We start from the raw sequence: 17,270 nt of genomic DNA, 5'->3' as shown, positions 1-17,270 counted from the left end.
CGACTACAATCTTCAATAAAAACATTACAATTCTTCAGAGGGAGTCAGCATCAAAATTAAATATATACAATGGAATCAGGCGGATTGTTAAATTTTCCAAACTGACATTTATTGCGCTGTGAAAGTTTCCTTTTTGCAGGAAAAACATTTATGCTTATGGTAAAATGAAACATATTTTTCCAATCTTTTGAAAACAAGTATCTTGTCATCAATTTACATTTTAATCTGTTCACGTTTTTATTTCCCTATGAATAGCCTCATCTCTTGGGTAGCCTTGCAAAAATGATAGCTGTCTCCACCTGACCAAAATCAAGGCCAGTTTAAGTACATGTCCATGTAGCATGCAACAATTATAGATATGTGCTTCTGGTGACAATGTCATAGTGAATTGTTTATTGCTTGTTGCAGAGCTAAAATAAAAATTTATTTTAGACACAGGCCTAGGGTTGGTGACTTAAAAAATATCACAAACCCTGACTAAAAATCCACAAACCTAACTCTATTTCCACATGCCCAAATTTAACACAAAATCATATTTAATCGACTTGTGTGATTATATGGATCTCAAAAAATTTCACACTGTTTTTCTCCAAGTCCTGAGGTTAGCTGTTTTTTTGATCTAATAGTGCCTTTCTTAATCAATAGATCAACATTGTTGATATTAGCATTGGAAGCATGTCTTGATTTATAGTTTCAGTTTCTTTTTACACTTTAATGTTCATATGTGCTGCATAATTTGTTTAACCAATATTTCATTTCAGTAGAGTAAGTGTGAGCATGGTGCAGCTGAATTAATATTCATTCAGCCTTAATTTCAAACATCAGGAATAGCAACAGCAATTAAAAAAGGCCCCAAAATTAAGCATTTCTGCTGATCTCAACTCTGTCAAAGGTAGTCCGATTTTTATAATCAAAGACAGAAGAGCCAACACAACCACATTTGATGCCGTTATTACTTATAATACCTACCAGACAGCTCTGGTGGCCTAGTGGTTAGAGCGTCCACCTTGGATGTGGGAGGTGGGGGTTCAATCCCCGGCCAAATCATACCAAAGACTTATAAAAATGGTACTAGCAGCTGCCTCGCTTGGTGTTCAGCATTAAGAGGTTAGTAATAGGACTGGTTGGCCTGATGTCAGGATAATGTGTCACTATAAACTGCCACATTGCAGACATCATAGCGATATGACTGAAACATTATTAAAGCTATGTTAAAAATCCAAATCACACACACACTTATAGTACCTTAAACAAAACATCCTGCATTTGGCCTTAACTCTCCAGATTACAACAATAGATTAACAAATTAACAGCTTGTCAGGTATACACACTGGCCTTAAATCCCATTATGCTGCCTCACATCATTGCACTGGTTGCAAAATTTGATGTGACAGTTCTGGTGTGTGTGTCTGTGTGCGATTTGGATTTTTAACGTAGCTTTAACTTTATAGTGATGTCTAGCACTGGGGCATCATGCCGCAGACATGTAGCATAATGTCCCACTCATTCACATTTTCCTGACACCTGACCAACCAGTCCTAACACAAACCTCTTCATGCTAAGCGAGGCAGCTGTTAGTACCATTTTTAAAAGTCTTTGGTATGACTTGGTCGGGGATCAAACTCATGACCTCCCACATCTGAGGCGGACTCTCTAACCACTAGGCCACCAGGTCGGTGACAGTTCTGGTACCCACTGAAGTGGTTGTTGCTGGTTTCTGATACCTACATAACCAAACCGGTATTTTAGAATCATATGTACATGCATGTTAAGAAAGAGTCATGTGAGCACTAAATTGTAACCCAGGCAATCTGTTCCCCATTCATAGGTTACATGCTTCATTATCTACACAAAGTTTAGAGCTTTTGATAAGTAGAGATCTTCATAGGGGTAAGGGTCATACATTGGGATAAAGATGAATAAATTACTAGTCATCAAGCATCTGCAAAATAAATTTCTGCCTTTCATCAACGTGATTGTAGTTTTCTCAGGCCAGTTAGTGGTTTTTTTTATGTGACATGCCAGATGGTCACCTCAGTTAGAATACAGGAGGGGCCCGTTCTGAAATTTGAAGGGCTCTGTGTGTTGGGCTATTGGATTTTTTTAGTACTGAGTTGACAGTGAGGACTACCGTTCTTTATATATGTCTTGTGTGTGTTTTCTAATGGGATTTGATTGATTTGTGATTATTATAACGTGATCTATACTCAAATTATGGATTTTTCATACTCATGTATGGTTCTTAATGCATACATGGGCTTTCCACCAGAATTATTATATCTTGTTGGTCCTAAAAGATGTGTTGTTGGTCCTAGCCAAGGGTCCAATATGTTAACCCTATCTACACCTTGGCGGATTGAGCAGATGTTCTAGTGTTTTGTCCTAGTGACATCTATTGGATTTCATGAGTTGCCTTCCTTAGTATGTAAAGCTAACTAACCAAGAGTGTGTAACAGCAGTGCATTGTACATGGGCAGAAAATGGTGGAGACAATTGACTTCAGATAGATACTTTGAAAGTTTAACATCCATAGTATGATTACATACCAGAGAGAACCTATTACAGATGGGTTTGAGTGAAGGGTATTTGTACAAACACAGATTATCAGTGAAAAATTGCTTATGAGACCATTTAAGTTGTGTGCTTCCCTTGTCATGATCATGTTGTCACGGAATTGTGTACGAGTTATATCAATATGTATATGTTGTCAAAAATGTACTCGGGTTTTGTTGCCGCGTACAGCGTCACCCAAGGGTGGTATATTTTTTTGGCTTAGTTATTTCGAAATCCTGAGCAAAACTCAGACCATGCTGCATGAACAAATTGCTTGCAGCGGGGAAACTAAGTACCTAGCTGCGCATATGTCACAGCTAGTGTACATATAGTGCAAATTCTCGATAAACAAATCACATTATGCCAAGTCTTGTCAGGACGCTCACCCCTTTACAGGAGCAAATCTCCAGCTGTAGAGGTAATGAAATTCTTTATTATCATTTGTCTGTATGACAGAATTGTTTTTATACTTTAGATGTTTTAGAACCTTAATGTTTCAAAAAGACTTCTATCTGCAAACATATTCATTGAATGCAGTAGCTAATGAGCAGGAAACGTATATTTATTCTAAATTCTACGGAGAATCAATATCTAGGGTATGCAACGCGATATTATAACTACTATGGTCTAGTTCGAGTTAGCTATTTGTTGCAACCGAACAGACAACTTGTATTTAATTATACAATGTTTGCATTAAATGATTAATGTATTGGGTAATGAATTCATGTGCATGCATGCGCTACATATGACTGAAAAAGTACTTAACCGTGTCATGTGTACTACACGGTTTAGTTATCATTTTAGCTGCCTAAATGCCATGCCGTGTACATCATTTGATGTGGAGTCACCAGCTGTAGAGCTGCTTTATACATGCCTGCCATGCCTTGTACATCGTTTGATGTGGAGTCACAGAACTGTGGGGGTTACTGTGACATATACGCTGTGTTTTGGTGATGTTGGATCGGAAGAGTGAACTGGTTTTCTCGGTGCGAGGGACCAGGGCTTCGCGACCAACGAGTCTGTGATGTAAGGGATCTTTCAGCAGACTGAGAGGAGCAGACCATGCGTGGGTGCTTCTCTGGCCATTTACTAGAGCGCATGGAACCGGAGTTAACATCTTGCTCATCAAATGGACGCCAAGATAGTTGTAGTGTTCCATGTTATTTCCACAATTGCATTTATGTCATTCATCCCTATTGCTATGTCATTATATGAACGATCGATAGGTTCACCAATCCATTCATTACTATCGTTGTGTGAATGATCGATAGGTTCATGTCCTTCATTCCTATTGTTATATCGTTATATGAACGATCAATAGGTTCATAATGTCATTCATCCCTATTGCTATGTTGTTATATGTACGATCGATATGTTCATCATTTCATCATGTCATTCATTCCTATTGTTATATCGTTATATGAACGATCGATAGGTACATAATGTCATTCATCCCTATTGCTATGTCGTTATATGAATGATCGATAGGTTCATAATGTCATTCATCCCTATTAAGTTGTTATATGAAAGATCGATACGTTCATAATGACACGTATTGCTATATCGTTATGTGAATGATCGATAGGCGAATAATTTCATTCATTCATATCATTATATGAAAATATCGTTATATGAACGATCGATGGGTTTATAATGTTATTAATTCCTATTGCAATGCCGTTGTGTGAACGATCGATAGGTATAATGTTATTCATTCCTATTGCAATGCCGTTGTGTGAACGATTGATAGGTTTATGTTGTTCATAAATATTGCAATGCCGTTGTGTGACGATCGATAGGTGTATAATGTTATTCATTCCTATTGCAATGATGTTGTGTGAACGATCAATAGGTATATAATGTTCATTCCTATTGCAATGCCGTTGTGTGAACGATCGATGGGTTTATAATGTTATTCATTCCTATTGCAATGCCATTGTGTGAATGATTGATAGGTTCATCATTTCATTCGTTCCTATTTCAATACCTGGTTACGATCGATAGGTTCATAATTTGCACTGCTTTTCAATATCGTTTTATGAACGATAGGTTAGTAATTTACACTGCTTTTCTAAATCGTTATTTGAACTATACATAATGATTCTTTTCTAAATTGTTATTTGAACGATACATAATTACATTCTTTTCTGAATTGTTATTTGAACGATACATAATTACATTCTTTTCTGAATCGTTGTTTGAACGATACCTTCAAGACTTTTTATATTGAGGTGTAGGTCACTTTTATTTTGTGAATCAGTGATAGGAATTCACGTTTGTTTTGAAATTCCATTCGTTATATTAATGTGGAGTTTTGTTTTCTTCGTTGGGTTAATTGTTGATAGTTCTATGTTAGGAACTTTATAATTTTCCTTATTTTTTTTATTATATTGGTGTCAGATTTGTTATATTTAAATTGTGTTTATAAATAAACATCTTGTAAATGCAGTTGCTTTTGGTGTCTTCCCTAATCCAGTCCCAACCCAGCTTCATCCTGTGACACATGTAAAAACAGTGTTCAAATTTGAACAATTTAATTTTGATTGGATACGGTGGCTTGCCAGTGCATCCAGTCAGATTCACAGACACGAAGCTCAGAAATATCTACTCAATCAGCCAAGGTGTAGATAGGGTTAAAGTATTGGAACCTTGGCTAGTGAAGATGGCTGTAATTGTAAATATTGCCAATCTGACACCAACAGCAGCCTGATTTGAAAATCCTGTTATTGCTGAAGAATATCAGAGATGTTTTTAATAGTCAGAAGTTAAAAGGAAGAAATAATTTATCTTGAATTTCTGGAAATTCTATTCAACATGTAGGGTGTTAGTCCCTTAAATGGATTTATGTATGATCTGTCCAGCAGTACTGACCACTGTTTCCATCAGATATAGTCCGATTTTTTTGCAGGGTAACTTCTTGAGAGCTGTACTAAGGGACTGTATCTTCTTTTTCCATACATAGGTTCTGGAACATATTAGTTTAACAGAGATATGAGGTGCTTTTATGTTATGTTATAACACTTGTCACCAAAAGTAAACAGTTTTTCTACTTGCAGAACAAGCTGATCACAAGGGAATCATCATGACTTCAGCAGGTAAGATTTTTGGTCATAAGCTTTTTCCAGGCTGGGAAACAAATGCAGCATGCTTGTTTGTTTCGCTTATAGCATGATTGTTAACAAAATATTAAAAATATGTAGAAAAATATGTAACTTTCAAAACAGTATGAGGTCTGTTTGATTTAATTGAAATATTTAGTAGTTAGGATCAGAGTAATAAATGCAGTATACAGTTTATTTTGATTCTGATTATAAAACATTGAAAAATTATATTTTTGGGATACAAATATTGTGTATTCATATTTGTTCAACTGTGAGATTTTACAATTGTTTCACCTGCTGTTAACATGAAGAAAATGTTACACATACAAGAACTTGACATTGTCAGGTAGTGGTTGATTCTGTAAGGTGTCTGTTCATTATTTCATACCCACTACTGTGTTAAAAGTGCTGTTCAAAACATATTCATCCAACATAATTATTTCATATGACACACTAATTGTTTTTAATATTTTGATTTGAATATATAGTTTTCTTTCTGTGTTTGAAGGTGGAGTTGATGTTTGGCGTATTACTGGGGAAGAAAGAGCCAAACATGATAGTCAGTTTTTCCAGCTTAAGCCTGTCAATGGCTTTATCACAGGTAAACGAATCTTAATCTGAAACTGTATCATGATTCTAATTTTTCTCTTTTTTAATTTCAATAAACTTAACTCTTCAACAAAATACCTCTCTACTGTGAAAACCAAAGAAATAAGTTTGCAGTTCAGAAATGTTAATTTGACACGAAAATAAATAATTCCCATAAAATTGAGAAAATAATCAGAACAGTTATCATTTAGTAGCCTAAAGTCATGCAGGGTAAAATAAAATTCAGCATAGATGCACATACAGGTGTAATTATATCCTATTTATTACAGATATCCTATTATAAAATTTTTCCTTCCTACCAGTGTTTACCCAAATCAGAACAGCTGTGTTTGAAAGGAAACCTGATAATGCCCTATTCAGTGGTATAAAAAAAGATGATCTCTGTAAATCAGAATCCCCTAAAACAAAATTTAAATTTTGTCCTGAGGGCGTTTGGTCTTGAGGTTTTTCACTGTATAAACTTCTGCTGTATCGCATGTAATAACCATAACTTTGGAAATACAGTACCTTCTGCAATACACTGGGAGTAACCATTGAAATGTCAATAGAAGTGGCCATGCAAGACCCATTTAGTGCTATCAAGCATTACTTGAAACTCACTGAAAAAAAGTTTTGTGGTACAACTTAGTTTTTTCTCCTAGTGAAGGACCCTACAAGCCCATGCATATTGGCTGAAGTGGGTAATATGTCGAGTGTACTCTTATGTCTGAAATGATAAGATACTTCTCATGAAGATTTCAGCTTGTGATATTAGAATGATCTCTACAAGCCTCACATTCAAAAGTAATGTTTCAATCCAAAACAAAATCGAACCTGTTGTCTGACATGCACAGTCAACCTTCTTGAGTGGTCATCTTTAAGATCTAGCTTCATAGAAACAAGAGTGGAATCTGGTATACCCGTTGTCTGTGGCCCAGGCAACCACCAGGCCCTTTGATGTTTGCACAACCTTCTCTCTGGCCTGGGTTAAGCACTTTCTCTTCATTATTTTCTTATCTGTGTATGGTTGTCCTATGCTACATGACCATCAGTTGTATTGCTCTAGTACTTGGGTTAATAAGGGGAGGTAATGAAAACAGTTGGGAGGAGTATCTATCCTTAGTCTTTATGGTATACAGATGGGAAAGGCCATTTTTTTTGTCTTGTCCACAGTTACTGGATTTCCTAACATTAATGTTATCAAGTAATATTCTCAATGAAACATGTATGTTTTTCAGTATTTTTATCACATATTTAATTTGTTTGGACTTGTTAGATTAAAAATGTTTGTTGCCTTTAAAAAAATCATTTGTCAGCGCCTTTTAGAAAAAATTACATTTTGTATGAATTCTTGTATGCTTAAATATATGACTTCATTGCATTTTCATGTCATTATAGTAATTTATATATGCCTGCCATAAGGTAGTGCATTTTATGTTATGCCATTTGTCCCTCCAATGGTCCAGCTATTCTGTTTCATTTCTGTACAGTAACTCACAAGTTCACCATCTACCATTACCAAACTTTGTGAATGGCTTGCATTCATGGTGTTTGAGTTAAAATGCCAAAGATCAAACTCACTGAAGAAGAAAAATGCTTTCTGCAGAAAATCTTTAGCACTACACCACATACACTGAGATGCTTCTAGGATGTGTGATTTATGCAAAATTAGTTTTCAGGTCACACATTTGAAAATGTACTCTGCACAGTATAGAATTCTATTCATCTGTTCACCTTTAAAGTGCTTGTAGTGACGAAATTCAAGCTGGTAGAAGTATTGTAGCACTTGTGACAATGTCTATTTTTTCATAACTGTTTGCACTTCTGGTTTCTTTGCCTTGAGATGAATGGTTGTTAAGCTAAATTTGATTGGCATATTGGACGCAGTAACCAGCATTCTGTCGAAGTTTGAACCTTGAATCCAGGAAGTTTTACAAAGTCATGTTTATAATGTGGGCTGTCTAGAAGACCCAAGATGGCTGATTTCCAGCTTAGTTCATCTTTCGTGATGGTTTTGTTACTCAAATACTGGCTGATCAAAGTGATGAAGGCAATTTATTTTTAAAGTTAGGAAGTATATCAGATTATTGGAGATAATGATGTTAAATATGACTGATGTACAAAAACAGACAGCATGACTGTCATTCACTCATCTCAGCAGTATTTCAAAATTAAATGTAGAAAAGCCAAACAAACAAGTCAAGTTAATTTAAAAATAGAGTGCAATTTTTGTTTCTTTTCTCATAACAATTCAGCCCTGTGGGATCATGTGCAACAAAACCATATAGCCCTAGCATAAGGGTTATGGTAAGTCAAATATATAAAAATCTGAAAAAAATGAAATTAAATATCTTTATTTTATTAAAATACCTCTGTTTGAACAGGTAGACTGTGGCACTAATAGAGTTAAAATCTTAATGCCACATTTTGGAAACAAAAATAATAGTAAGTAGAGTGCTAATTCAAGAAAGTTTAACTTTGGCAAAGCTTATGTTCCAGCTGGCTAAGCTAGCTATATGTATATGTCCCTTCAGACAGCAGACTGTGAAAGGGGGTCCTCAGTTCAGAACAGTATTCATACACAGATAATGAACAGATTAAGCTCAGAAACAATCAACATATTAATGCTTATACAGCTAGAGGCAACATGTTTTGAAGATTTTGATTTTAATAGGGGTCTTACATAGTGAAACAGGAAGGGAGAGAGATGGATATTTAAGTATTTTGTATAAATATTGAACTGCGATCTCCTCCCCCTCATTTTTTTTATACTCCCCCTCTTATTTTTGTGATGAGGGAGGGTGGACCAGGATCCCAACTTATGATAAAATCGTAGGAGCATTTTGTCATACATGGACTGAATTCTGTGGATGACTTGGTTTTGGAGTAAGGTAGAAGAATTTTGATATCGAAGTTGTAAGCTCAAAGGGCAAGGGCACAAGCTGAAAGTGTAAAATGGTTTCTGCACAACTATGTGCCTTTATCAGGGATGGTGGATGACTCATGCTTTGAATACAAAAGAAGCCGATTGATGGGGTGGGGTGTTAAAGGTAAATGTCACTGATTAAAGTAAGAAAAACAGTTTTGCCTAAAAAATTTAGTTTTAGACCAGATACCTTGACCAAACTTTGTAGAACCTTGCATTTAGGGGATGAAAGAGGCCTATTCGTTTGGGGGTCATGAGTTTGAAGGTCAGGGTCATTGTAACTCAGAGAAAAATGGGTTTGGCAGAATAGTATTTGTTCTAGAGTAAATTCTTGGACCAAACTTTGTGTATGACTAGAACTTGCATGATGAAAATGTCACAGGCCACTCTTATGGTAAGTCTGATTAGAAAATAATGGTTTCTGCACCATGAGTTTAGTTCAGAACTGCATACCTTAACCAAAGATCCATCTCACTGACGCTTGTTATCCATCTCACGGGCATTTGTTATCCAATAATTTCTGTCAATGGTGCCATACCAATAGTACCTGCATAGAGGATTATTCATGGGGTGGTGGTATAATTATTCATTATAGGTGTGGGGGCATATTATGTGTTAAAATGTTTCTACAGTTCAGAATCTTTGGGGCTTGGGACTTTGGTCTCCATTGGGGGCTTTGAATACAAAAGAAGCCGATTGATGGGGCGTTAAAGGTAAAGATCACTGATTAAAGTTTTAAAAAATGGTTTTGCATTTTAAAAAATAGTTTTAGACCAGATAGTTTGTCTTGGTATGAATAGTGTGGTGATGATGTACCTGCAGCAATAATAATAATAATAATAATAAATCTTTAAATATTACAGGTGAACAGGCTAGAGGTTTTTTCATGCAATCTGGTCTTCAGACACAAATTTTGGGACAGATTTGGTAAGTTTAGATGTGAAATACATGTGTTTACTTACAGGTATTTGTTTCAAACATATATTTATATGGACACTTTTACAGATTTATGGTGATGGGTCATGTCTGTCCATATATGTCTTCATCAGCCACTGTGATTCTTTTAATCTAACTCCATCAACATTTATTGAAGGAGACTAATCATATTCAGTATGATGCTTTAGGAGGACGTTGGAGATTTTGGAACCTGGATACACACTCAGGGAAGGAAGGGGTTGGGTCGCATTTTTCTATGTAATATGGAATCTTCCATGAAACCCAAAATACTCCTACACAGATTGAGAAAGGGAGTGATCATATTTGGTATGAGAGGGGTGGGTGTGGCATAGAGGTGATGGTGTTGGCGGTGGCAGAAAGTGTGGATATATGTGATGACTTTTACATGTATGTATTTCTGGCATGGACAGAATTTATTTGTTTATAGGTTTACTGTCAATGTTGCACTTTTAATTTTAAACTCTGCTAGTCCACGATAGCATATGGAATGGTTTGTCATCTATCTGTTAATACAAATTTGTTATCACTATTAAACTACTCTGAGTATTGCCATGGAACATCACACATACATTTATACCATCTAGTTAGTTATAAATTAAATTGGTGCTGCTCATACTGCCGATAACGGCCACAACAGTAAACTATCTTGAAAATCTTGTTATTGCTACTGATCTTGAATATTTTGTCATATAAATATGGAATTTTCACCAAGATATTATTCTTATGGTGAAACTTTCCTGTCCAGTATGGCTGCCACATCAGACATGTTGAAAATTTTGTTATTATCCTGCTGACTGAAAAGTCATGTTGACATGGGATTTTCAACAGAAGACTTTTTATGATGTCTCGTTAGCCCTAGATTAAAATGATGCTATGTGCAGATTCATTAGTGCAACTACAGAGGCCAGCTTGAAATTATTTTGTTGCGACTGTTGAATAGTGGTCATTATCAACATGGTGTTTTCACTAAAAGACTTCTTAGGATGTCCAGTTGATCCTAAATGAAAGTGGTGATGCTCAGACGTACAATATTGGCTGCTTGTACAATTGTTGCTATCCCTCCTGAATGAAAAGTTATAATGACATGAGACTTTCATACCTCCGGTATGGCAACCACATTTGATGTTTAATTGACCCTAAATGAAACGGCGCCAGTTCGATATTCAATATGGCCACTATGGTAGCCGGCTTGAAAATCTTGTTATTGTTACTCCTCCAAGAAAGCAGAAAGTCATATCAACAAAGGGTTATCACCAGAAGTTGTTCTTAAGATTTCAAATACCACACTATCTTTTTTCTCTCTCTTCAAAAAATGGAGTTTTTGGGGTTTTTTTGCTGGATATTGCAGCTCTGGATTAGTTGTAGTAATTTAAGTGGTAAATTTGGTTTGAATTTTTCCTTAAATTGAAATAGCATAAATTTTGATTGATTTTTTTAACTAAAATCCTTTAATATTTCTACTGCAAGGAATTCTCACTGGCATATTTTTCCATAGTTTAAGACTCAAACATTACAAAAGGATTTTTTTCTCCACCTTCAGATGGCTAATAAAGTGAAGTTGCAGAGTATTCTTCATTTTGATATGCTGTATTTATGTTGGGACACCATATTCTTTGGACACCATAAATTAGTTTTTAAAGTAACTTTCTGTGCACTGTATGTTCTGAGACACATAGTTTTTTAGTTGTAAGTTGTATGACACCTTTTAAATCATTATTAGTCTGGTTGGTGATACCCATCTCTAGTATTTTGAGGTGATCTTTAATACAAGTGAACTGAAAAGTTGATTTTTAATCAGTTATTAATTGGAATACAAATTACTGTCTGTACTAAGTAGTCGCTGCAATGTTTTGACATTTCAAGATCTCAGCATAAATGGCAAGCCAATAGATAGTTATATGATCAAATAGATATCTTTTATTCAGTTTTTGTTCTAAGTTATGACTCACATGGGAAAAGGCATTCATGGTCTGATACATGATATTACATAAACGACAGACAATATAATGGTGCGTCATCCTATACACTTCCCTGTTAATTTAGTGATGACTTGCTACATCAATACCCATCTATTTACATGTTATGAAAACATAGGATTCTGTGTCTTTTCTGTACCCATAAGACCTTTTCATGCTGTAAAAATTTAAGTGGAATTAGTGAAGTTTGCCAAAATTTAGGAAGAAAATCTCAACAGATTAGCACTGCCATCAGAGATTGATTATTTCATAATTTGCAAATATAATAATCCACATGTAATACATTTTTCGTAATTCTTGTTTTGGAATAATGAATGGAAATATACATAATTTCTATTGACTTTATCAATTTTAGGACCCTGGCCGACATGAATGGTGATGGCAAGATGGATAAAAAGGAGTTTTCTATAGCCATGCATTTGATCAAAAAGAAACTCCAGGGATATGAGCTACCCAAGGCTCTTCCACCCGCTCTTAAAGCAGATCCCTCCCCTGTCATCGGCTCATTCGGTACAATACCAGGCCCGATGGGAACAATGCCCATGGCACCAGTAGGAATAGGTCAGTGCTCAAATATTGTATAGTATTAATGATTTAGAAAATAACTTTCCGGGGGTTTGTTTTGCTTACCAAAAGTATGAAAAAAATTATAGGGAGTGTAAACTCACTTATTTTGATGGGCATCAGTTTTTGAGGTTTTGCAAATTATTTCATGTTTATTGGTAGTTCAGGTAATGGATTGGGAACAGCATCATTTGGCCTTCATAGATATAATCATTTGGCAGAGTTGTGTGGTTTGAGCCAATCACAAAATCTGCACTTGGAGTAAGGAAGAAACCTACCAATTTTGAGATCAAAGATCAAGGTCAGTGTGACTGAGCGTGGGTACATGGGAAAGCCTGCCAGTAGCTTCTCGTTGGTCGGTGGTTCTTCCCTGGGTTTTCCAGGGTTCTTCCTCCACCATTAATACTGGCCGCCATGTATAGCCTATCTTGTGCTGAAAAATAGCGTTAAACCCTAGAACTACAACAACAACAATGTGACTGAAAGAAGAAAATTTGTTTCTGTACAATACATTGTTCTACATTCTGATCATGTCATAGCTAGTTCATAGTTCTGATTTAGATTAGTCTTGGAATCATGACAATTTTCCCACATTATTATTCATTTCAGCGATAAATTAAATTCACTTTTATATGTACAACCATTACTCAGTTATCAGAATTCCACCATTAATCAGTGGGCTACAGAGAGGGCTGTTATATATGATACTCAGATGAGATGGCTTTGTCTAATATAAATGACATATATGACACTCAGATGAGATGGCTTTGTCTAATATAAATGACATATATGACATTTAGATGAGATGGCTTTGTCTAATATAAATGACATATATGACATTCAGATGAGATGGCTTTGTCTAAAATAAATGACTTATATATGACACTCAGATGAGATGGCTTTTTCTAATATAAATGACTCCTTTCCCAAGCAGGATCTGAAATCATAACTTTTTAGTTAACCAGTTATTTAACTTCTGCTGCTAATTAGTAGGCTACATTTGGGGCTGTTAAATAATATGCTTCATGTTAGATGGCTTAATGTAATAGCAGTGACACCTAAACACACGTATATTGAATATATAAAATTCTTTTGATTTTTTTCATTTACAGATAAGTAGTCAACTTAAAGATGATTGACTCACTCTTTGGTGTCTGATTATTACTATTGTATAAAAGGTTTGCACACCTGTCATGTGAAGAAAATGATTAAGAGACATAAATTGTGATTTCTGTGGTGAATCTGGTGACATTTTTTGATAACACATGTCAATGTTAAACATATAAGTGAAAATATGTAATGGAAATGAAAGTAGATATCAGAGTTATCCATGTGTACTTAATGGAAGTATGCACATCATTTAAACAATGTCGCAATCAAAAAGAAAGTTTATTGGTTCTAACATTGACTGTTATGCATATTATGCAGTTTCCCAGCTGATGTCACAAGCTCACATGCGCATTACAGAAAGTATCTCAGCTGTTTCCAGCTAGGTTGCATTTGGGCAGTAATTAAATGGCTCTGTCTTCTGATTCATTGGATAAATTGGTCTTTGCAGTGCATGTGAGGCGTCAGACTAAGATTTCCAAATGCATTACACAGCAATCAGGTCTGCCTTTAAGGATTTCATTTTTTCCCATTATATTTGATTTTATATAGCTTCTGCAGAATTTGAACAGTTTCATATTTGATCTTTTATCTTGTAGTATTTTATATTTGCAGTTTTTCCTTTATCTTTTTCATTATTAGAACTTGACTTTTAAATGGCACTATATACCCATTGTGTTATGACATGCTGTTAAATGCTAATACGTACAAACATATCTTCATACCTCTGACAGTCATTAGATATATTTCCACACTGAAGCAAAGATTTAAAGATGTACAGAAAAAATATATGTTTATAAATAAATATTGCTACTGTTACCTAGCAAAAAAATTATATCCTAGATCATGTTATTGGTTTTTCTTTCAACTCTGTACATTATATTTGTCAATAATGTAGGACATTTTTAAAATGATATATACATTTTAATTTTTGTAAACATCTTTTTGTTATATATTTTTTCTTGTACATAATGTTTACCCCTATTGGGAAGGTTTTTTCCCCAAAATTTGGGTGGAAATCTTTATATATATTTTTAAAACTCTTCCTTTTAGTTGGCACTATGTAATTCCATTTTTGTGCTGCGGTGCCATAAAACACTACTACACACAGACCAATTTACTTCACTGAAAAATAATTAAGACTTAACAGATCTTGAGTATTGGACGTTATATTGGTAGTGATTTTAGATTATGATTTATTAGTTGACTGCAGATTTTAGATGGATTTTTTAACCGTTTTTATCAAAGAGGCAGGTTTTCTTAGATAAATATGTTGGGAAAACATTAAAATGGTAGGTAATAAGCTTAGGTCTCATTACCTTATTTGTTTAGTTGAATGGATTGGGGAGAGTTAAATATTGTGTAGATTTAGTTGTCAGAAATATTTATTACATTGTAAATGTTCATATGCAGAGTATAGTTTAGAAAAGTACAAGTACTAGTCTAGTTTTTAGGTTTTTGATACTTTCTGTCATTTCTTTAGGATAAATTTGTTTCAGGCATATTCATTAGTATGCTCACTTACACAACTTTCCACACTGCAATCCACATCCTAAATCCTGTTTACCTTTCACATATCCTCTTTTGCACTTCCCATTCCTCAGGCTTTCCAGCTGTTGGCATGGTACCACCTGTTTCCATGGCAATGGGTGTACATACTATACCAATGATGACAAATGGCATTGCATCAATTTCAGCACCACCTGCTTTTATGGGTGAGTATTTGCAAAATTAATTTCCTCTTCTCCACATTGAAACAAAAATCCAAGCATTGCACTTAATAAAAAAATAGTAGCAACTTTCAGCATTGAAAATGATGGATTAATACTGCCGAAATGGCAAGGAAAGATAATCAGTGAATTCATGGCATTGTTTTTGAACTTTTGTGTTAACAATATGGTTTGCATGATATTGAATTTCTATGATTAGAAAATTTCTTGACCAAGTTGACAAATGCTTTTATTAAGAAAATGTATATTCAATTCAAGAGACTTTTAGATCAACATAAAACCTAACTGATGAGTAATTAAGCTTAGAGACATCATACATTTCATTGAACCTCCTTCTTAGGAGTGTTTTCTACTCAAATAAGAAAAATTATGGGCAGATATACATCTGTTATGTGTTACTTTTGGCTTTATTTGTCCACTCCATTTTTTGTGACCCATTATTGGATAAATAGCACATTTAATGGAATAACATATTATCTGCATCAAAAGAATGTCACTTTAACTAGCTGCAAACATCATTGCTACTTTCCAGATATGAAGAACAAAAGAATCAATATGTGACACTGCACTGTTCCTATTATCCTTGCTTACAGAGAAATATTGCCTTAACTAGAATCAAACCTTTTAGTCCAAACCATTCTCGTTTGTAGCACCATTATTTCACAGTCACTTTGATTTTCCAATTAGTTTGTACTTGTATGGTCATATTTATAATACTAATTTTATACATTGTTTTAATTGCTTAATGTGTACTTTATATACTAAGTTGGGTCCAGCTGCAGGCAACACATACCCTGATCTGCCATCACATAATGCACCAGAGGATCAGGGTTTATATTGTTTATTCTACTGATCAGTCCTAACAAACTGCATAGACTCAGATCTGCAGGTACATTATGTAATTGAAATCTGGATCTGTGCATTTTAGTGTCCAATGTGACTTTATGTATAAGTATATATGGTATATTAGATAATCTGTTGTCATTTAGTGGAATGGGGAGCATTTCTCATTTGATATACAGCAGGCATGTGCAGCTTCCTCTAGGGTTTGGGGTGGATAAGTGATTTTTAAAGCCATACCTAATAATGTAAATAAGATGATAAAACCAGATTGTGAGCTGTTGGTTGATATTCAGTGTGAATGAGTTGTTTTAATTCTTTAGTTTAATAGCATTGTATATAATTATATATAAACACAGTCATACAGTGGTAAAGATATTATGTTGGGGCAGGAGATTTATTATCCTGATTATTATGATGCTTTATTATGTGGTTAATCACTTGTTTTGGTTTGGGGGGGTAATCATGTAGACCACATTTCATGAAACTTCTGTGTTTAAATTTGTATTAAAAAAATCTGGCCTGATAATGTTGAAAAGTAAAATTTACAAGTAGTCTTTATTGCTATGGTGAATAGTGTTGAGCCTGTTCTAAAGCAAAAATGAATTGCAATGTTTCATATGTTTCACATGCAGTGTATCAGAAATAGAGCTAAATAGACAAATGTTAGATTTGTTTTGTAATTTGGACCTGTTAATCAGTGTGTTGTATAATCTTGATTGCCACTGAAAAAAGTTGTTATATTTTCATTATTCTTTTAATTATGTAATGCTTGGGGGATGGGTGGTTAATGTCTTTATTTCATTGATGTTAAAATAGCTAGCTTCTCATCTCTACAGCCATAGTATAGGTCCCACTAGCATGGGTTAGTTGCCATCCATTCGGTCCCACTAGCATGGGTTAGTTGCCATCTATTCATGGTCAGTAC

General features: G+C 34.7%; 1 protein-coding gene across 3 annotated transcripts in view; it reads left to right on the top strand.

Moving 5' to 3' along the window:
- LOC149799063 (intersectin-1-like) overlaps positions 1-17,270 on the top strand; it is a 224,540-nt gene that overhangs the window by 3,459 nt on the left and 203,811 nt on the right. For all 3 annotated transcript variants that reach the window (XM_089958036.1, XM_089958037.1, XM_089958035.1), the window contains exons 2-6: positions 5,610-5,648; positions 6,163-6,255; positions 10,032-10,095; positions 12,457-12,662; positions 15,377-15,487. In XM_089958036.1, coding sequence (XP_089814162.1) covers positions 5,636-5,648; positions 6,163-6,255; positions 10,032-10,095; positions 12,457-12,662; positions 15,377-15,487 — 487 coding nt within the window. In that variant the 5' untranslated portion in view covers positions 5,610-5,635. The remainder of the gene's footprint in view (positions 1-5,609; positions 5,649-6,162; positions 6,256-10,031; positions 10,096-12,456; positions 12,663-15,376; positions 15,488-17,270) is intronic.

This window comes from Sinohyriopsis cumingii, chromosome 5 (assembly GCF_028554795.1).
Source record: "Sinohyriopsis cumingii isolate HCF-2022 chromosome 5, ASM2855479v2, whole genome shotgun sequence".
NCBI classification, from domain to species: domain Eukaryota; kingdom Metazoa; phylum Mollusca; class Bivalvia; order Unionida; family Unionidae; genus Sinohyriopsis; species Sinohyriopsis cumingii.
Note: the sequence above shows the minus strand (reverse complement) of the source record. Positions and strands in the feature narration are given on the sequence as shown.